The 23418-nt window shown below is 43.1% G+C and overlaps 1 protein-coding gene across 1 annotated transcript; it reads left to right on the forward strand.

The window, feature by feature from the left end:
- The first annotated feature begins 22309 nt into the window (after positions 1-22309).
- Positions 22310-22752, forward strand: LOC310691734 (large ribosomal subunit protein eL31-like). Its single transcript, XM_083471686.1, has one exon. The coding sequence runs from the start codon at positions 22329-22331 to the stop codon at positions 22704-22706; it is 378 nt and encodes a 125-aa protein (XP_083327812.1). The 5' UTR covers positions 22310-22328; the 3' UTR covers positions 22707-22752.
- Positions 22753-23418: the final 666 nt, after the last annotated feature.

Genomic DNA, 23418 nt, shown 5'->3' on the forward strand with positions numbered 1-23418 from the left:
GAAGGATCCAGGCTTCAGCAGAGTTAGGTAGGGACAGCTCTGGGTCATCGTGGCTTGGGTCAGGCCGCTCAGAGTGATCTGAGGCTGTCAAGCATTCTGCCAGAGGCGCTGAGGTCCAGCGCTGAGGGCCTTCTGGCGGTTCCCTCACTGCAAGAAGCCAAGTTACAGGGAACCAGGAAGAGGGTCTTCTCGGTAGTGGCTCCCACCCTGTGGAACACCCTCCCACCAGATGTCAAGGAGATAAACAACTACCTGACATTTAGAAGACATCTGAAGGGAAGTTTTTAATGTGTGACATTTTAATGTATTCTTAATCTTTGTTGGAAGCCGCCCAGAGTGGCTGGGGAAACCCAGCCAGATGGGCAGAGTGCAAATAATAAATTATTATTATTATTATTATTATTATTGGGCATCAGGCAGGATACAGCAGCAGACCCCAGCAGGATTGATTCCTCTGCTCAACAGCGGGTGACTGGAGGATTCCTGCAGGGTGCTCTTTTGCACGCTCTATCCCCACAGGGTGTAGGGTTTAAAACACACTAATAAAGCATTAGACATGTCTCTCAAATTGTTTCAGGTGGTCCTGAGCCAGTTCAGCTCTACTGGTTGCATGTGAGCAATGCTATTTTTCTAGAAAAAAAGGTGCCAGAACTCATCCTGAACTCACCTCATTTTCCCTTGTTCTGGCCCACCTGAGAGGTGACAGAACTGCGTTCCAGAGAGTTCCAGCTGAAAAAAAAAGTCCTGCATGTGAGACACTTAAAAAACCAAACAAAACATTCCTGTTCATAATTGGAAAGAGAAGCTGAAGCAGACGTTTTAAACATCCAAAAAACAAATGTGCTCCATTTATATGTACACCCAATATTTATGCTTTAGGGGAATTAAAATTATTTATTTTCTGTTTATTTTCCTTTGATGTTGGAAACTAATTTATTACTGATGTGAGCCCACCCTATCAGTATGAATCACAATTTTTTTCATTCACATCCACACAAGCTTTCAAAAAGACTACATCCAGCTAAAACTTGGAGATATGAAGCTTATGAGACTTCTAATCTTCCCTCGTAGTTTGGCCTTCTTATTCCACTGAGGGTTTTGCTTCTGAAATCTGGGAAGCTTTGCTGTTTCCTAAGCAAATATATTTGTGTTATGTATTTGATGTCTCCGGGAAAGTTTCTGTCAGCCTTCTGATGTAGCGCATGATATTTGCTGGACAGACTAGTGATGATATCAGACAAGTTTGTCTCTGCACTATTGAATATCATCAAAGATGTTTTATGCCATGGTTCCCCTTCAGGTGCTTTGTACTACAGCTCCCAAACAGCTCATTAGAGATGTCTGATTTGGCCACAGTGACGCTCGCCTTAGTTGCATGTCATTTGAATAACACACCCGACATGGGGCTGCCTTTGAAAAGTGCTCAGAAACTTCAACTGGTTCAAAGGGATGCAGCCAGATTGTTGACTGGGGCTGGTTATAGGGAGGAGATGACTTCCCTCCTAGAAAAATTTCACTGCCTATGACTTATAAAGCCCTACACGACTGAGGTCCAACCTATCTGAAAAATCAAATTCCCCGGGTTCTGAGATCTTTGGAGGAGGTCTTTCTCAGTCCTGCCACCATTCCACACATGTTTGGTGGGAAAATTGGAGAAGGCCTTCTTGATGACTGCTCCCGTACTTTGGAACTCCTTCTCTAGAAGAGTGAGACTGGCTCCCTCCTTGTCCTTCTGCTGGCAGGTGAAGAAGACCTACTTGATCCAAGAGGCTTTTTGAGGAACTGACTGCTTTTAATGAGGGGGCTGGTGCAGTGCTCATTGGAGCCCCTTCCCTATGAAAAAGACACATTAAACTAAAACATTTAGGATGTTTAGCTTAGAGCAACCTTTCTCAACCTTGGGTCCCCAGATGTTCATTGAACTACAAATCTCATCATCCCTGGCCACTGGCCATGCTGTCTTGAAATGATGGGATTTGTAGTCCCACAATATATAGGGACCCAAGGTTGAGAAAGTGTGGTCTACAGAAATAGAAAAACAAGTGGGGGCATGAGACAGGATTATAACATTACAAATACGGTAGCATGTTAAGGATGGATATGTAGAATTGTCTCTCCTCTGTAATACTAGAACATTGGGTCTTTCAATGAAATTGTTTTGCCATAGATTCAGTGGACACAGGCAAAATAAAATATGTATTCACATAACACATAATTAACTTGTTGGAATCCACAGATGCATGGTGGGGTGGTCACTGGTTTAGTTGGTCTGAAAAAGAGATTAGGCATTTTCAAGAATGGCACATTTATCAAGGGCTATTAGCTAGAATGAGGGATGCGGGTGGCACTGTGGTCTAAACCACAGAACCTAGGGCTTGCCGATCAGAAGGTTGGCGGTTCAAATCCCCGTGACCGGGTGAGCTCCCGTTGCTCGGTCCCTGCTCCTGCCAACCTAGCAGTTCGAAAGCATGTCAAAGTGCAAGTAGATAAATAGGTACCACTCCAGCGGGAAGGTAAATGGTGTTTCTGTGCGCTGCTCTGGTTCGCCAGAAATGGCTTAGTCATGCTGGCCACATGACCCGGAAGCTGTACGCCGGCTCCCTTGGCCAGTGAAGCGAGATGAGCGCCGCAACCCCAGAGCCGTTTGTGACTGGACCTAACAGTCAGGGGTCCCTTTACTTTTACCTATTAGCTAGAATAGCTAAATGGAACCTCCTTTCTCAGAGACAGTGTACCTCTGAATTACAGGTGCTGGGGACAAACAATAAGGAAAGGCTGCTTTCAAGATTCCTAGAAACACCTGGCCATCCCTAGCTTAGTGGACAGATTGGCAGGTTAAAGCGGGTCTGTTGTTTGATGCAACAAGTCACTGTTTTTGAACTTATGATGTAATATATATACTTGGTCTTCCCAGAAAGGATGAATGCTGTTCAAAAAGTGGTTAAAAAATAAACATGAGTCACATCCCTCCCACTGCAAGTAACTCTGTTCAAATGCATTAGCTAATAAATTTAACAGATTGCCTGTCATGAGTGTTTGATCTTCCTATTCTGACAATTATGCTTTGATGTCGGGGTGGCAGCGAGTGCTCACAAAATTTGCTTTCCCATAACATTATAGTTGCATACAGGTGATATGCAACTCCTGTTTAATAACTTCTGCACCAGTACTAAGCTTGAGTAGAGATACTTAGAATGAGCGAAGCAGTCTTCAGCAGTAAGTATTTTTAGGAAGCAATTTACCCGGCCAGTCAAGGAAACTTAATTGTTTACTATTGCAAGGAAAATATCACCACAAAATAAACATATATTTTTAAAGTTTTCTGACCTGTAGATGACACTTTGAACTAAATGCTGTAGGTACCCGCTCACTAAACCAGAAATGCAATCCCATCTCTTTTCATTATAATTAAAAGAATTAGTTTTGCATTCACGCGCACTGGAGTAGAATAAATGTTAGCAGTCGTTGTTGAAGTGCCTGGATGTCCTTTCAGCCTTTGTGAAAAACAATTAAAAGGCCCTAAAAGGAAAGCTGAAACTGGAGCACGGTCAACTATGACACGTAAGAGACCATCATGTGACCGCAGTGCTTATTTATAGCTGCAACAACAAATGCAATTCTTTTGAGGCATTTGCTTTGCGTGACATTTCAAATATACCCACAACGTAACTGGCTGCGTTTAACTATATAAATTCTTTATACATCATATAAAAATAACTCTTTTCACATTATCTAATTAAGTAGAAGCAATTAAGGACCAACATTTAGAACAGGAAATAGAAATAGATCAGTTCTTATATACATAATGTCCAAATAGAAGCTTTTATGTTCCACGTATGTACAAATGAATCAGTTTTTTTAAAACGTAATGTCCAAATAAAAGCTTTTTGTGTTCCACGTATGTCTTAGCGAATACAGGTGTCAAGCGTAACAACTTTAAGGAACAGTATACTTGCAAAAGATGAACTTATCTTTGTAATGTTCCACATCTGTCTTTGCAAAGCATAGTTGTTGTATACAGCTGCTGTATGCAGGTATCAGACGAAGGGTACGAAAGATCTCAACGTGCCTTTGCAAAATATAGTTTTTGTATGCCTGTGTCAGACGAAAGAACTTCATCGTGACAAGGATTCCCGGAATAATACCTTGTTTCGCCCTGCTGGGCTTCGTCAGCTGAGCAAACTCATATTTCGTGTATCAGAGACATGGAACAAGTGAATAATTATGCAGAATCATTATGTCATCATTACAGCAGAGGCAAAATGCCACGCATACCCACTCCACTCACGGCGGAGGAGTAGGGATCCCACCGCTGTTCGTACGGTGCTTGAGTGGTGTTGTCGGCAAGCTGCCCCACTGCACAAGCGTGGTGCCACTACATACCGCTCATACTACACACGGCACACACACATGCTACGTACGTAGCGGCACCACACATGCTATGTATGTAGCGCCGCCGCGCATGCACCATACATATGGCGCATGTGCATGCACTGCCGGACGGTTTGCCCTGCCCCCGAACACCCCACACTGGATGCCGGTTAGCGTTCCTTTGCCCCTGCACACACCCTGCCAACTTCACCATCCTGTTTGCTTTTGTTCCAGTCTCCAAAATGCCTCGTTCTCCCTTCAATGTGTGCAAAGTATGTATGAAACTTAGCGGCTCCAGTCACATTCCTGGGTGCCATAAAAGGTTGCAAAGAAGGCCTTTGATTTGCTGCCTGCAACACTGCTTCCATTCCTCTGCAGTCTGTCTTTTGCAAATACAAAACCAAACCAAGCAAAACCACAACTGTTATTCATCTTACTGACTGCTGTGGTCAAATCATCTAACTTAACATAATTTAAGTAATTAATTACGTAACTTACGTTGTCATCACCCTGTTCTACCCCATTCATTTCCACGCAAAGGAAACACAATGTAGATGGAGAGAAATGTAATCACTTGCAGACTGAAAGCCAACAAAGAAAACCACAGTGAAAACTATTCCCAATTGTTGGGATTGATTTGCCTGGGCTGAATATGTGAATATTTGCAATTTCTGCACCCTTTTCTGTTTTGGTTTGAATTGTGCATCATCCCTAAAGCCATATTGTGGTGTCTGAAGCAAAATCAGAGTGAGGATAATGCCTTCTGCCCACATTCTGGAGCCCACATGGTTGAAAAATGAATAGTGCCCATCAACAGTTGGGACACAAGTGATGCCACCAGGTCACTGAACAGGCAGGAGGTGTTGTTGTTGTTTAGTCGTTTAGTCATGTCCGACTCTTCGTGACCCCATGGACCAGAGCACGCCAGGCACTCCTGTCTTCCACTGCCTCCCGCAGTTTGGTCAAACTCATGTTAGCAGCTTTGAGAACACTGTCCAACCATCTCGTCCTCTGTTGTCCCCTTCTTCCTTTGTCCTCCATCTTTCCCAACATCAGGGTCTTTTCCAGGGAGTCTTCTCTTCTCATGAGGTGGCCAAAGTATTGGAGCCTTGGCTTCGGGATCTGTACTTCCAATGAGCCCTCAGGGGTGATTTCCTTAAGAATGGATAGGTTTGATCTTCTTGCAGTCCATGGGACTCTCAAGAGTCTCCTCCAGCACCATAATTCAAAAGCATCAATTCTTTGGCGAGCAGCCTTCTTTATGGTCCAGCTCTCACTGCCTTGCCGTGGCAAAGGGGCTTGAATAACTCAGAGAAGCTATGAGCTATGCCGTGCAGGGCCACCCAAGACAGGTCATAGTGAAGAGTGAAGAGTTTTGACCAAACGTGATCCACCTGGAGCAGGAACCAGCAAGCCACTCCAGTATCCCTGCCAAGAAAACTCCATGGACAAAGACAACAGGCAGGAGGGGAGTTCCATGCAAACTTCCGCTCTCTAAACTTTGGCTTTTGAGTAAAAAGGTTGCTAAATTAAATTTTGTTTCTGCTTTAGTTTCTGCCATGGAAGCTATAATGGCACACAGCTGCAAACTGTTGAAGAAAGGAGGAATGGGGGTTTATAGTGGGGAGTGGTGGCATTCCCCCAGAGCAAAACACTGCTCTTGCACTGCCAATCGAAACAGGAGAGCATTCTGTGCGGTCTTAATTATATAAACTATTTTATATAATAGTCTGTTTTCCAAAGTCAGCTTAGAGGTCGGACAGAGTCAGAGAATGAACCTGACCCCCAAATACCTGACATATTCAATGAAAAAGAAGAGACAGGCGAGGAAAGGCTGGGAAGCTCAAAATCCCTTTCAAGGCATCTTAAAATATTTATTGTTAAAAGCAGGTAAAGGGTGTTGCTTAGGGAAAAAAACATCAACATGTACAAGTCAGCAGAACTCCAGAGCTGTGCCTCCAACAAACGAGTCAATAAATGTGCCGCCCCACTCTCAGACTTCCCTGAAAGTTTGCAAGAGATGTCTGTTAGAATTCAAGGGAAAGAAAAGTGCCACTGATTTTCGCATAATAAAAGGCAAACGGTTGCCTGGGAGAGCCTGACAGCAAATCCACCAGCTGGCTGAGGAAACAAACTGACAATATAAGGCACTGAGCCAGCACTACAAAACCGGTTCAGTGAACCTGATGAGCATTACTGCAGAAATAGAGAACCCTCTCGAATTATTGTGTGAGTTCTACCTGGAAAAATATGACAATGGGGCATCTATTTCATTTTTCAGATTTGTCATGTTCTGTAATCATGTACACATATGTGAATACTATATAACAGACATAATAATAATAATAATAATAATAATAATAATAATAATAATAATAATAATAATAATAATTTATTTATTACCCCACCCATCTGGCTGGGTTTCCCCAGCCACTCTGGGTGGCTTGCAATAGAATATTAAAATACAATAGTCTATTAAACATTAAAAGCTTCTCTAATCAGGGCTGCCTTCAGATGTCTTCTAAAAGTCTGGTAGTTGTTTTTCTCTTTGACATCTGGTGGGAGGGTGTTCCACAGGGCGGGTGCCACTACCAAGAAGGCCCTCTGCCTGGTTCCCTGTAACTTGGCTTCTCGCAGTGAGGAAACCGCCAGAAGGCCCTTGGCACTGGACCTCAGTGTATGAAAATGTATGTTGTCTCTCTCCTGGTGTTTCCTCTTCTAGCTGTTCCCCACCCAGTTCTTCCCAGCTTCTGCCTTCTGAACTGTGCCCCTCTGCAAACCACTGTTCCAAATCTATACTGTCCTCCTGCTTCTGTGAAGATTCAGGATCGGGAGGAGGGGGTGGCTCCCACCATTCCTCCTCAGTGCAGTCCTCCTGCATGGTCCCTGACACCTACCTATCATTGCTGAATGACAATGTGCCTTTTTTCATCCCCCCCCCCTTCTACAGACTGAAAAAGCATGTGTATGGCAGGGAAATACTCATGGAAAGTAAGTATGGATGGAAAACATTTCTTTTGAGAAAGGGAAGGGGTGTCAAAAAAACTCACATGGGGAGAGTGATCTACAAATGCATTTCCTTGTTTTAAAGAACTGGTCAGCACAACTACTTTAAGTAGACAATGAGCTGGTCTTAAAGCACTGGGGAAACAGGAACAAGATGATTGTTGTATTGGTGTCTATGCCATGCAATTCCAAGACGGATTGAGCTAATTCTGGGAGCTGCTTTTAAAGATGTCATTAAAGCCAGGAGGGAAACAATCAGGGAGAGAAACTTGTCAATGTCACTTAAACTTCCCAGTTTACAAGTAAAAGCAATTTAAGAGGGTCATCTATAATTAACAAGATACAGTGCAAATTGCAATCAAGCATCTTGTTCAATCAAGAAGTAATTATGATATTCCGGGCTGAGGGAAGGCAGCATTTCTTGTACCCATTTAATGTGATAAGCAGTGAGCACATTTAAAATGCCAATAAAATGAAAGCTGTCAGGAAGCCGGTTTCCCTTCCAAGAACTACAACAGTTGTCCTAAATAAAGTTAGCTTGCTGGCAAGGCTAACTGGTTCTGTTCATCAAGTGTTGCACCCTTCAGACAAACATGGGAAGGGAGCAGACAACAGCACCCTCTTTCTGACAGTCAGAATAACATAAGCTGAGCATTGGTTTTGTTGACTGTTCCAAACATAATTTTTTATTGACCATTTTTAATATTTCTCCCCCAACTTTCAGCCTCTTTTACTCTCTTTCCCCCTTCCTCTCCTTGATCTCATCCCCTCCCTCAATATGCAGCAATTGGGCTTTAGAAAAGCTTCCATTAGTGCCAAAGGGAATTTTGAAAGAAAAAACTAACTAACTGCAGGATGGGGGTGCATTGGAGAGGAAAGGGTTAATCCCTTGCTCCACAGTGATTCCACCAAAAACCACAGACAAGCACACAGAATGGGAATCTGTGGGGTGTTTGATGGGGAGATGGTGGAGGTTTGCAGCTGGTGCACAAATGGTTAGTTTCCCCCCTTTCTCTGTGCTAGGAACTCCCAAAAATCGCACCATGGAACAATTAGACTTAAGGAGAGTTTGCAGTGGTACTAATGGTTAACAAGTGGGGAGGCTGCAGCTTAGATGGGGCCTATGACCAGAGTCACCCCCCCCCCCTTTGTGATAGAGAATAGCTTGAGTATCACATCTCCCTTTACCATTTGGTTGAGAATGATGGAAATATTTCTTTGAAAGGTATGCACTGATTTGTATGTATTTAAACCAAACTCTGGTTTCAATGACAGTTGCACAATAAAAGTGTTTGAAAAAGAGTTTTGGTCTACTAGCTAGATCCCATTGATTGCATCTTGTATTGTTTTAGTTTAATCTCATATCCCACTGTGACCACAGCCTTCCTGATCTGCTATCTGGGTTTTCTTATTAGTCTTCTTTCAGATTCTTTTGGTAATGGAATTCACATCATGTAAAAAGATCTGAAAACCTCTCTTGAAAATTTCTGGTTCCTCTGGTGCAATGATTTCCATTTCCTTCTGTATTTTGTTTAGTTTAAATTAGTTTGAAGTTAATTGGAATCTAAGGCACAAAGGCACTATTTGAAGTTAATTCCATTTATCATGTGCCACCTACCACTTCCCAGTGCAAGTTGCTGCAAACGGATCTCAGAAACTTAGTCAGTGTACACACTTCCATGGACTCTGCTCTCAGTGCACTCCAACTGCTGATTTAGGAAGCAGTGAACACACAATGCTGACCACAATCCATGTCTATCTTGTATCTGCCTTTTGTTTCTTAAGAAAAACCGAGTTTTGATGCATTTTCCCTAAAACCAGCTTTGATCTGAATTGAGAAAAGGAATGACCTCACTGCATTTTAGGCTGGTATCTTCTTCTTCTTCTTCTTCTTCTTCTTCTTCTTCTTCTTCTTCTTCTTCTTCTTCTTCTTCTTCTTCTTCTTTTTCTCCTTCTCCTTCTCCTTCTCCTTCTCCTTCTTTTCACAACCTGAATGTAGAGCATGATTCTACCATTTCTGATATCTTCTTCTTCTTCTTCTTCTTCTTCTTCTTCTTCTTCTTCTTCTTCTTCTTCTTCTTCTTCTTCTTCTTCTTCTTCTTCTTCTTTTCCACAATATTAGAGGCTTCTCACAAAGATGCACATAACTTTTCACTTTATTTTTCTGGACATTTTTGCCTTCCCCCAAATTAGCACTGCTTCCTCTTGGCATGCTATTTTCCCTATCTCCAAATTGTCATTGCGCACCGTTACGGAGCATAATGTGTCCAGTCGGCTCCACCGTACCCAATTTAAAACCAGGAGAAGTTGTTGCCTGCCTTATGTGTGGGTCCAGGTACAATGAAGCTGCAGGCAGTGGAGCCAAAGTATGATAAAGTTGCAGTAAACACAGGACAACCGCTTGGGATTTTAAAAGGCCACAACTGTATTGATTACAGAGGTTAGCAGGTTTGGGGTCAGGCATTGAGTCTGTGCCCTGTATCAACCAGTCCATCTGCTAGCTGATAATTTGGCAGGGCTAACCAAGGTTAACAATCACCCTATGATGTACATCAGCTTGAGGCGGCCCCTCCAAGATCACCATATTGGGGGCACCATATGGACCATCAGCTTGCATCTGGGCATCTGGAGAGAAGCATGACCTCCCCCTGGATCCCTTTAAGGGGGTATCCTGATTCCTTGGCTGACACTGAGGCTTGGGCATTGCTGGCTTTTATACCTAGTGAGCAGGCCAGACAGTCAGACCTCACCTGGAGTACTGTGTCCAGTTCTGGGCACCACAGTTCAAGAAGGACACTGACAAACTGGAACGTGTCCAGAGGAGGGCAACCAAAATGGTCAAAGGCCTGGAAACGATGCCTTCTGAGGAACGGCTAAGGGAGCTGGGCATGTTTAGCCTGGAGAAGAGGAGGTTAAGGGGTGATATGATAGCCATGTTCAAATATATAAAAGGATGTCACATAGAGGAGGGAGAAAGGTTGTTTTCTGCTGCTCCAGAGAAGCGGACACGGAGCAATGGATCCAAACTACAAGAAAGAAGATTCCACCTAAACATTAGGAAGAACTTCCTGACAGTAAGAGCTGTTTGACAGTGGAATTTGCTGCCAAGGAGTGTGGTGGAGTCTCCTACTTTGGAGGTCTTTAAGCAGAGGCTTGACAACCATATGTCAGGAGTGCTCTGACGGTGTTTCCTGCTTGGCAGGGGGTTGGACTCGATGGCCCTTGTGGTCTCTTCCAACTCTATGATTCTATGTGGTCAGCTCCCCGAACCATGTCTTCCAGCTTACCTGTGATGGTCTGCAACTGTGGGCAAGCCCCAGCAGCCAGCACAGCTGATGGAGGAGGAAGCGAAATCCTCCCCTGGCCATCCCTCCAGCTGGCAGTAATTGGTCCTTTCCATGTCATGAACTGAGATGCTCCAATATTTGTGCCTCACTAACTTCTCAGTGGCCTCACACCTAATGAGAGCCAGTGTGGTTTAGGAACTTAGGAGACCAGGGTCAAAATCCCCACTCGGCTATGAAGCTCACTGTGGTGATCTTGGGCCAGTCATCATCTCCCAGCCTTAAATTGTATACCTCCAAGACAGGTGAATAACAAGCGGGTCTAGTTGCCTAGTGGCCCCTGCATTCTTTTAGCACCCTGAACAACAAATGGCTGCATGTTTAGCTGTAATAAAGTTAATAAAATGTGGTCCAATTCGGATTCACTCATCTGTATCTTATAATAATAATAATAATAATAATAATAATAATAATAATAATAATAATAATAATTTATTATTTATACCCCGCCCATCTGGCTGGGCTTCCCCAGCCACTCTGGGCGGCTTCCAAAAGAATATTAAAATACTATAATACATCAGACATTAAAAGCTTCCCGAAACAGGGCTGCCTTCAGATGTCTTCTAAAAGCCTGGTAGTTGTTGTTCTCTTTGACATCTGGTGGGAGGGTGTTCCACAGGGAAGGCGCCACTACCGAGAAGGCCCTCTGCCTGGTTCCCTGTAACTTGGCTTCTTGCAGTGAGGGAACTGCCAGAAGGCCCTCGGTGCTGGACCTCAGCGTCTGGGTAGAACGGGTAGAATCTTGCCTCTTTATTCCAGGTTTAAGCACAATGGCTCGTCAAGTGATAAGGGTGGGGAAAAATTGTGTGCGTACATTTTCTCATATATATATATATATATATATATATATATATATATATATATATATATAAGAACCCTTTAGTGCTAGTAAGCCACTAATTTCCTTAGATGCTGAGTCTGTACATTTCCTCTCTGCATTTACTTTAAGCTATATGAAATAGGATTTCTCCCCTCTAGCCCAGGCTTCCATGTCCATAACAAAACCAGTTATATTTGGGTGGCTTAGGAGATGGTGGTTCTGAGAGAAATCCCTGATTGGCTCTAACCACAGCATGGAAATGCATTAGTCAAATGAAGAGGTTGCTGGCTCTGGCAGAATTTCTTAATGGCCAAACTGATAGGGGTGGTGTCCCTCTCCCAACTGGGCTGCTTCAATTCCATTGAAGTCAACGGGATTGAAGCGGCTTAAGTTTTCACAAGTGCTAAGCCTTGCTTTCCAAGACTACGTTTCCCCCTTTGGATGAAAGACATGTGATGCCGATAAGCAACTAGGCCAAAATAAAGGGGAATGGGATGCCTTCTCTATATGATAACTTGCTGGGATTAATATGTGATACACCAAAATCACCGCTAAGGCATTAAACAGCCTCCTGCTCATCTCAGCAAAAATAACTCAAATATGCATTCTATATGAATGATGCGAGTGCAGCTGGTTTGCTGGATAAAGGGATTTTGTGATGTATATAGGAGTGAGAAAAGCCTCTCCCTGTATATTTCTTTGGGATGTTTCTGCCAACACAAACACTGTTCGTGCCACGCAATTGTCACAATGCAAATCTGAATTACTGTTGGATTTCACACTTATCATTAGTTGCAGTTGGCTTAATTGCACACCATGCTTCCCATTCAAAAGCACGGCAGAATGATTCAAATATGAATCCCCATGGACATTATTATCTCTAATTATCTTGGCTGAGCTACATGTTCTCCTTTCAAAAGTAGGTGCTTGCCTTACTTTCATTGTTAGGAACAATAGGAGTGACTGTGCAATGGATTGTACAACCAGCCATCACTTTTCCCCCTGAATTGGATAAATATTATTTTAAACCTGTTGCCTGTTGAGGACACTTATACATAACAGTGAACATGCACTTTTCATTTTATTTGGGTTTTTGGCATTGTGAGTGGAATGTCACACACAGGGTTGTCATATTTAGTTGACATAAAACAGTTGAACTGTCCTTCAGAGCATGGCCATGGGGACTTTAAGGATGCTCTCCCACACTTCACACTAAAGGGGGAGGAATCTAATTTCCTGAGCTCTCGAACTGTTATGCAGTTACTGAGCTTTCATACCTGATGCTGTGGTGGCAGTGAGGGAAACTGTTGATGCATATCATAATAACTGGATTCTGTTACATTTTGCTGAATCAAATCTCTTTCCCTCTTCTTTCCGACACACCCCTCCTTTGTGAGCGAGAGCCCTCTGAGTCTGTTCATTCAGGACTTTGACTTTTATTTTCTAGGAAGAAGGGTATGTGAAAATTACTGGCAACAAGTTTCAAGACAAGGAAGTTGCAACACTTTCATTTGTAACTTGCTAATTTGTTTTTCTTTCCACACCAGGGACACCATTTAGGTTAAAAAGGACTATTTTTTTAAATGAACTGTCAGTTTCTGGGGTGGCTATCTTATTTGCAGCGCGTTTCTGTAGGCTAAACTGCAATGCTGCAAAACACAGGAAACAACAGAGACAGAAAATTTTTGACAGCTGTAATTTTTCCTTAGAACCTGCAAAGTTCAATGTCAGATGAAGAAACATGTGGGCAATATGAACCTAAAATATTGGAAATTTAAATAGCACCAGGATCATGACATGGGGTTAGTTCACACATATATGTTTGTTGCCTGACGATTGAAGCATTCAGTAGTAACCTGCGTGTCTGAATGAGCCATAATGAAGTAGAACTTTCATACAGAGTCATACCATCTCCAATGCAGTGAAATTCGGTGTAGGCTGAACACACACACACACACACACACACACACCTGCTTGTCAATCATCAAATGTACAGTACTAAGTGTGGAGAATTCAGGTGATATAACAACAACAACAACAACAACAACAATAATAATAATATCTTTATTGTCATTGCCCCCTTCGGGGACAACAAAATTACTTGACTGCTCCATAAAAACACTAGTTAAACAATACAGTATAATACAGCAAGGGAGATTAGATGACTTTCAAAGTCCGGGCTTCCCATTCAGGGCCGAGATCGCTCTGGAGAAGAAGCTGTTCTTAAGACGGCTTGTTCTTGTCTTCATCGTCCTGTATCTCCGTCCCGACGGCAAGAGCTCGAAGAGACAGTGACCAGGTTGCGATGGATCTTTTACTATGTCCAGTGCCTTCCTATGGCACCTTGTGGCATAAATCTGCTCTAAGGTGGAGAGTGGGCAGCCAACAATGCTCTCTGCTGCCTTAACAACCCTGCACAACCCCATCCTGTCCTGGGCAGTACAGCTTCCGTACCACACACATAAGCCATAAGTGAGCACGCTCTCAATGGCACAGTGATAGAAGGCAAGCAGCAGTTTCTGCGGAAGATGGTTTTTCCTTAGTATTCTCAAAAAGTACAGTCTCTGCTGCGCCTTCTTCACAAGCCCCCTTGTGTTGACACTCCACATGGGACATAAATGAGGTCTGGCCTTTCATGCTGCCTCAATGCTAAACCACAGCGGGGGTGTGGGTGTGGGTGTTTTCTGTGTGTGTGTGTGTGTGTATGTGTTCTGAGCTTCTTGGAAGAAGAGCAGGGTATACCTGTAATAAATAAATTATTTCTCACCCCAGCACTGCAAACGGATGACCCATCTCACGGAAGTGGAGAGAGAATCTCAGTAAGTGCTTTGAAAGAAAAACAAGCTGAATTCAAGCTGAATTTGACTTGGTCCTGATCTCTTCTATAGCTAGGTCTATCTATTTCAGAGCATTTTTAACCCACTCATCATCACACATGTCAAACTGTTTGATTTTTTTAAAAACAATAATACATTAGCATTGAATTAAAAAGCAGGGCAAAATACAGTTAAAATTGCCAACAGAAAACCTAGAAGTGGACTAATATTTATAAATAGCCCAAGCAAATAAAGAGGTCTTAGCCAGGCAGTGAAAAGTGTTGACACCTGCCATAATTCCAGGGAAAAGATATTCCAGAACCAGGATGCCACCAAGAGAAGGTCCTGTTCAATGTCACCACCCAACGTCTCATGCCCAGTATCTAAAATTATGAATGGATGTCCAAGACATGTCTTCCGTAAAGCAGTCCTGCACAATTTGTAAACAGTCCCCCTGCCCTTTGACTGTCACTTCATCGTCATCCTGAGTTGGAATGTCAGAAGTTAAATTTGAAAGCATCCTTCCTATGTACAGTATAACCAAAATGAATTTAGCCTGCTAGGGGGGTTATTTGATTTGTTAGATGGCTTGGTTTTGGGTATCTTTTTTTTTCTTTTACACGGATGCCCTAGGACACTTATCTTTTCTAGTAATGACTGAAATTCAAAACAAAGGGCATATTAGAAGGTTAGCTATAAGGATGCTTGAAATCTCTGCAGCTGCCTGACCTGCAGCAACTCTCTAGAATGTCAGCCCTAATATTATAAAGGACTGTGAAATGTTGTTGTCAGGCAACCTCCAAATTGATCTCTCCACCACTCTGGCGGCTGTTCACCAGCTCCAGGAATTGATTTGGGAGATGTGGATGTTAGATTAAACAAGGATGATGACGGTGGTGAAGATGAAGGTGATGGATAATCACAAGATATGCAAGGGCAGCACCAGGGTGGCCAAGTCTCAAAATGCCAGTTTTAGCCTCCCACTTAAAGGCATAAAAACAACATGGCAGCTCCAACATTGGCGTTTCTTGTAGCGACCATTTCCCCCCTGATCAATGCTTCATCTATGTCCTTTGTGAATGAAGGAAATGGGAACAGCCTGTTCAGAGGGGAGCTCTGTTGATACCACCAATGGTGGTGATATTAAGTTTTTGAAAAGTTCCCAGGGACCACCACAAAGAAGGCAGAGATTGATGTACTTTTGATGTTTTGTTTATTGTTTGTGACTTTTGTTACGTTTGTAATTAAGTATTTTTTCATGTTGTAAGCCTCCTTGAGCATGGTTTGAACTATGGAAAGGTGGCATACAAATAAAATTACAGTGGTACCTTGGTTTAAGAACAACTTAGTTTATGAACAACTTGGATTAAGAACGCTGCAAACCCAGAAGTAGGTGTTTTGGTTTGTGAACTTTGACTTGGAATAAGAACATGTTTTGCTTCCTATTGAGTGTGTTCCATTTGTAAATTGAGTCCCACGCTGCTATGGGAAAGCATACCTTGGTTTAAGAATGCTTTGGTTTAAGAACGGACTTCCAGAACGGATTAAGTTCGTAAACCAAGGTACCACTGTATGGATGGATGGATTACCTGTCCATTTATCATTGAATGGTTTTGTTAAGAAAGAGCATGGCATGAACCACATTCAGACATCATCTTCAGGTTTTCCACGGACCGTATTTCTGACTTCCATGTAGTCATAAAAATTTCAAATTGGAGCCTATAATAATATAATACTAATTTATTATTTATACCCTGCCCACCTGGCTGGGTTTCTCCTGCCACCCTGGGTGGCTTCCAACAAATATGTACATACAAACCATATACAGATGAAAAAGTTCCACAGGTGCAATTTCTACCTGCTTCTGAAAGAGCAATAAAGGAAAGAAACTCAACCCAGAACAGTTTTACCCATGAAGACCTGTTCAGAAGTTATGATAAATGCATGCAGGTCAAAGGCCCAAAGTGCACCCTGCTATCTGCATTGGCTCAAGGGAAAACAGGTATAAAAAGAGAATTTCTGGATGCTAAGATCCAGCTTTGAGGCAAGTACTCTTTGGTGAGCTAAGGCCAGCAGAGATTTAAAGTCACAAAACATGTAGCAAAGTAAAGTGTGGAAATGCAGGCTGTTCGACCTTTGAAATATGCCCTTGTGAGTTCCAAAACTTCCCCTTTCACTTAGCATAGAAAAAGACCACACATTTGGGAACTTAAAATGGTTTACTTACAAACTCTCCAAAGGTTATCTTCATGTGCTTTTCCATACAGCATTCAGAAAATGTTGCACAGGCAGCAAACTTGGCTTGGTTACAAGGGTGAAAATTCCTAAATTACTGGTACAGGAACTCCAGAGAGGATTGTTAGAGTCATGTAGTCTGAGCTTGGAACAACCAGCTCAGACCTCTTCACTTGCTGAGCTTATCTGGTGGACAGAGGTGCAACAATAGGCTTGAATACCTTCTCCCAAGGTGAGAGTGAGTGACCTAGCTAAGCTTGACAGGACAACTTACTCTATGGCATTAACCCCTTCATACATTAATTAGACTTAAGCATGTTGGTTTTATGAAGCTGGTTATCCCACAGTTTGAACAAGACTGGCCAGTCCTGGAAGAAAGAGAAAAATTGAAGTATCATTATAACCATTATAAAAAGATTTAGCTCTGATTCAAAAATGACAGCAACCTTTTCCTCTCTCTCTCTTTCTTTTTAGAAAAGGGTTCAGACACACTTGGACCCTAATTATTCCACACTAGAGTTGCTACAGAATCTTACTTGAAAGGAGAATTTCAAAGCAAATATGGAGGTTCCTCCTCAGGCGAAAAGAAGCCAAAAAAATGTCAAGAAGACTATTGAAGTTTTGCACATCACTTAGAAAATAACCTGTACGCATTTTGTGATATGGAAACTCCAATATACTCAAATTCAAATATACTATAAAAATAAAAGTAGCCGTTAAAAGTTGCCAAGTTTATTCACATACCCTTCCTGACTTCTCCTTATCTTCTAGTCTTTTTTATTTTAAAAAATGAAAAATCAGAAAAAGGGTTCCTTTTCAGCAAATAAACACACAATATTTACACAATACCCTACACCAGGGATGTCCAACCAGTCAATTGCGATCTACCAGACGATAGTTGAGCTTCAGTGGTTGTTCCTGGTTGATTGCGTGTTCCTGATTGATCGACCCTCTCCCCAAAAAAGCTCAACAACTTTGGTCAATCCAAGGGGTAGATCACTGCCAGTGTTTTTATAGCAGGAGTAGATCGCAATCTCTTGGAAGCTGGACATCCCTGCTCTACACAAATCCAGAGTGGAGTTCCTAGCATAATTGGACGTCATCTTGTATGCCTTTTTCCGGCAGCCCAGCTGGTGTCAAACATATTGTTCTGCTTTCCTTTGGACCACATCAGTAAGGCCAAGGGCAGTCTTGTCATTTGGGAAGCCCTGGAACTCCACACACACTGCCCAGGCTTGCGCTCTGGGGAGTTCACTCTGGTGCTGTTGATGCAATAGTTTGGCTTCATCCCAGAGGTGCACCTCATTGATGCTTGAGATACACGGATGCCAACAACGACCGTAAACAAAGAACACATGGCTCCCTGTGCTTTCTTGCTCTGGTGTTCCATGTTTGTAGCCTGTCAGGGAACTGCCATCGCAGTCAGGAGTGGAGGAAGGGCTCCCAAGCGATGCCGGAGAAGGTCCCAGCAGGAAAAGAGGGGACTCAGTGACCGGGGAAGGAAATCAGCGTTACACCAGGGAGAAAGGCGGGCAGAGGCGGGCTTCGGAGGGATGGCTCCAGGGCTCTTCGCCAGAGACCAGCGGGGAGAGCATTGGTCCTCCACTGCCCACACCCACCCTGCGCAGAAGACTTCCGCACAGGGAGGCTAGGCGGAGACTATCCGTCAAGGAACTTTTATGTTGGAAGAAGTTCAGGAAATGCCCACTGACGGATTCTGCCAGTGACTGAGACATACGCGGAATCAGGACTGTCCAGCCAGGGAAAGGTTTATCCAGGCAACCTCACCGAGAGTGGCGGCAACTTACGCACGAGCAACCCCCAATTCCCATTAGATAGCCATACCTTTCTTTCACAGCTGTAGAGAAGTTGCAGTGTTGAATTCTACACCAGTTTCCATGACAACTTGCAGATCTTCATATTATTCACCCATGTTGTGCATTTGAAATCACAATAGTTTGAAGTTTATTTTTATTCCCCCCCCCCAAAAAAAATATTGTACAGTAATGCCCATCACAACTCTTCTTCTTATGTTAGTGTCAATTACTGAAACAATGTACCTCTTAATTTCTCGCCTTAACCTTGTACATTGAGTTTAATAGATATATAGGAAGCAGAGGGACCTTGGAATCAAAGCTATTTAGGTTGCAAGAAGGCAATTGCTAGTCATCTCCTAAGAATTCTTCAGCTGCAGCTGTACCTGCATATTCTAAAATTATTACTCTTTATCCCTGTCAAGAATATTAAAAATGTATGGTTCTTTTTTTTTTGCTGTCTGCTAGATAGAAACTGCTTTAGGAGACAATAAAAAGGCAATATCATATGCTTAGGAACTGAATAAATTGAGCTGCCTCAGAAAAGTGCCTTCACCTACAACACATTAGACGACAGCATTTCTTCATAAAATGAACTGGTGCCTGTTGAGGATCTTATATGTTTGGCTTTCCCTCTTGCTGTGGGAGCCATTTGTGCCTATGTGAGAACAGCAGCCTGTACATCCAAGATGGCTGACTCTTCCGGGTTGCATGGCAGCAGTAGCTGTAGCCTGCCACACACACACACACACCTCCTGAGCAGTGTGTTGTCAAATGATTGAGCTGATGAGGCAATTTGCATTTAAACCTCTCTGCCCAACCCTTTGTCTACTTTATCCTTTTTTACAACTGTTGTAAAGGTAAAAGGTAAAAGATCCCTGGATGGTTAAGTCCAGTCAAAGGCGACTATGGGGTGTAGCCCATCTCGCTTTTAGGCCAAGGGAGCTGGCGTTTGTCCACAGACAGCTTTCCAGTCATGTGGCCAGCATGACTAAACCGCTTCTGGTGCAACAAGACACTTTGACAGAAGCCAGAGCGCATGGAAACACTGTTTACCTTCCCGCCACAGTGGCCAAAAAACATTACTTGAGCCACTGAATCCGATCGCTGGACTGGGAGTTAGTCATTGATCTCCACTAGCCTTTGGCCTAGTAATCAAAACTCATTTTACTGACAAAAGACAAAAGCTGTCTAGCCACTCACCCACATAGTCCAAAGCAGGGAGGCTAGGGAACCCCCAAAATCATTTTTAAATGAGGAGCCTAAAACTCAACATTCTGTGTTGCCATGCACACATGCAGTACATGCTTACCTCATTTGCACAAGCCTTGCAACATTCTTAGCTCACTTGCGCACGCCATGTGACCTGCTTGTGTCATGTGCACAATACATTAGCATGTTGCGTAGTGTGTGAGTAATGTCAGTATGTTCCACAGTGTGTGCAATTGGTACATGGCACTAACCCCCTCAATCGTGGGGACACGCCAGTAGGGGATAAACCCCCAAGATCTCAGTGTGCATTGACTATTGAATAGCATGTTACAGGTAGGTAGCCGTGTTGGCCTGCCATAGTCAAAACAAAATAAAAAAAAATTCCTTCCAGTAGCACCTTAGAGACCAACTAAGTTTGTTATTGATGTGAGCTTTCGTGTGCATGCACACTTCTTCAAATATAGCCAAAGATTGCCTGAAGATGAAAAGTTTACAATACATTTTCTGTAAAATGAGGCAAGGAATAACATGACTTACCAGCTCAGTTGTAGCTTATCTTTAAGGCCATGCTTCCATATATATTCCTATACAGTGGCACCTCGGGTTAAGTACTTAATTCGTTTTGGAGGTCCGTTCTTAACCTGAAACTGTTCTTAACCTGAAGACCACTTTAGCTAATGGGGCCTTCTGCTGCTGCCGCGCCGCTGGAGCACAATTTCTGTTCTCATCCCAAAGCAAAGTTCTTAACCTGAAGCACTATTTCTAGGTTAGCAAAGACTGTAACCTGAAGCGTATGTAACCTAAAGCATATGTAATCCGAGGTACCACTGTAATTGGACAGGCTCATTAGATGAACATTAAATATCAAATAGCATTTCTTCTTTGGGGTGGTACAGACATGAACATTAATCACTAGAACATCAAGATGACTTGCATGTGTGAATAGGTCCTCACAGCACCAAAGATGGTCACATCATTGCACACACAGGGTTTGTCTAATGGAGTCAATTCACACAGCTAGACGGTCAAGTCTAACTGATTTTTGCTTGGACAACAAGGCCAGCACTACCATTAGGTAGAATGGGATAGTTGCATGACACAGCAAAGTTTGGGTGTCATGGAAGCTTTTAGCTAGTGTCACATATATTTTTTTTACTTCCATTGAAAGGCAGCATCACATGTAGAATCTTCTGGTGCTGAAACAGCTTGGCTATCACTGGATAGCCTTGCCTTGGGGTGTTCATGGTGGGGGTGTCATTTACTGTTCCACCTCAGGCGGCAAAATGTCTTAGGCTGGCTCTCGTTGGAAAGTGGCAAGATATATATAAGCCTTAGCATTAAAATGGTTTTGAGGCTAAACTCTCTTTTGTTTTCAGGCATTGCATACATTTCAAATCTATTATTATTTGACTGGAGGCTTCGCGACCAAATTGCGATTGCCTAGCAACATAATCAGCCTTCTCATTAGCGCTAGGGTGGAGGAGCCTTAAAATAGTTCAGAATCATTTAGAAGTTCAGAACCAACACTGGAAACTTTCAGAAATCCTCTGATAATATATGTCTGAAATAAAACAACAAGGAAAAATGGAGGACAGGGGTTGGTTGTTGTATTAACTAATTGAGGTCCACTACCGCTGATAGGTCTGGAACACCCAGCCCATAGAATAATCTGCATTTTAGAACAAAATGTGGGGGTGCTGCTAATGGGATTACTGCAATAAAATAGGAACATGGGAACCTGACTGACACTGGCTTTCTGGGATTTTAGGCACCAGACCTACCTGCAGATGCCAGGGATTAAACGTGGAACCTTTTGCACCAAGGCAGATGCTCTAGTGCTGCCTTGTTCCTTCTACAGTGGTGCCCCGCAAGACGAATGCCTCGCAAGACAGAAAACCCACTAGACGAAAGGGTTTTCCGTTTTTGAGCTGCTTCGCAAGACGAATTTCCCTATGGGCTTGCTTCGCAAGACGAAAACGTTTTGCGAGTGTTCCGATTTTTTTCCGCTCCCCCCCTTTCTAAGCCGCTAATAGCCTTTTAGCCGCTAAGCCGCTAAGCCTTTAATAGCCGCTAATCCGCTAAACCGCTAATAGCGCTAATCCGCTAAGCCGCTAATAGGATTGCTTCGCAAGACGAAAAAACCGCTAGATGAAGAGACTCGCGGAATGGATTAATTTCGTCTTGCGAGGAACCACTGTATTAAACATTTTGGAAATGAAGGCCGTGTGAATGCTCACCCTTTAATTCCCCTGCATTTTCTGTGGTCATTAATGGAAAGTTTAGGGAAGTTGTTAATGTTTGGTGTTTTATTGTATTTTTAATATTCTGTTGGAAGCTGCCCAGAGTGGCTGGGGAGGCCCAGCCATATGGGCAGGGTCTAAGTAATAAACAACAACAGCAGCAGCAGCAGCAGCAGCAGCAGCAACAACAACAACAACAACAACAACATGCTTGGCACTAGGAGTATCTAAGCACTCATCCTAATAAATGATGATGATGATGATCCCTGTGCTTCCTTTTGCTTCCCCCTCCTCATCCTTGAGCGCCTTCTAGGGTGCAAAAGTATTATTTTTTTTTGTCTGTCTTCCTGGTGGAAAGTATATTGTACACATAACTGGACAAAAGATGATCTCTGGTGTTTGAAATGGTAGACTCACAATACCCAATTTAGAAGTTGAAACTGCTGCTTTCTGGTCTGGTCCTGAGCAGGATGGCTCCTGCAAAGAAAGGTGGTGAAAAGAAGAAAGGACGATCAGCCATCAATGAGGTGGTTACTCGGGAATATACTATAAACATTCACAAACGGATCCATGGCGTGGGCTTCAAGAAGCGGGCTCCTCGTGCTCTCATGGAGATCCGTAAATTTGCAATGAAGGAGATGGGGACTCCTGATGTACGCATTGACACCCGCTTGAACAAGGCTGTCTGGGCAAAAGGAGTAAGGAATGTTCCTTACCGTATCCATGTGCGTTTATCCAGAAAACGCAATGAAGATGAGGATTCGCCTAATAAACTGTATACACTGGTCACATATGTGCCAGTTACCACTTTCAAAAGCCTACAGACTGTTAATGTGGATGAAAACTAATCTTTCATTACAATAAAAATGTTATGACATTAAAAAAAAAAAAGAAGTTGAAACTGCTGTTTTATCTAATGCATATCTAATGGTGGTGGTGATAATCAGGCTCTCAATATTTGTTTGTTTGTTTACAGTGTATACACCACTTGGTTTTAAAAAGCCACAAAGCAGTTTACAGAAAGATGAAATCATAAAATCAGGGGGGAAATGCAATACATTAAATGTGGAATGGGTATTGCATCTTGAGGCCCCAAGCCACTCCCCCGTGAAATAACTACACACGGACACAGAATTAAGGTTGATGGGTAACTTTAAGGCCACAACTTTATTGATTGCAAATTAAATGTGAGTGGTATTGGCATAGGCATTGGCTGAAGACTATAATGGACTACTGCCCCAGTTGACAGAGCCTATGTAGGTAAACCCATCAGGGCAGCAACATCAGGGTTTTGCCCGACAGAAGCTTACCACGAGGTTCCTGTGATCCCAGCATGGCCCTAGCCCATCAAGCGGACTTCCAACCAGATCCAGGACCCGTAGATTCCTTTAACGGAATACCTTTTGATCATTGAGGGTTGATGGCCACACCTCCCCTCCACACACAAAATGAAGCCAATGCCTGACCGCCAAACCTGGAAAGTTGTGACGATTGCTAAGGGGGTAGGCAAAAAACCAAGTGGTCAGTGCCAATTTGCCAAATGGATAAAAATTCCTACCC

This window comes from Podarcis liolepis, assembly GCF_965112155.1.
Source record: "Podarcis liolepis genome assembly, chromosome: 13".
NCBI classification, from domain to species: Eukaryota; Metazoa; Chordata; class Lepidosauria; order Squamata; family Lacertidae; genus Podarcis; species Podarcis liolepis.

What these genes read in the sequence shown, in the direction of transcription:
- LOC310691734 (XM_083471686.1), top strand. Translation starts at nt 22,329, where the DNA reads ATGGCTCCTGCAAAGAAAGGTGGTGAAAAGAAGAAAGGACGATCAGCC.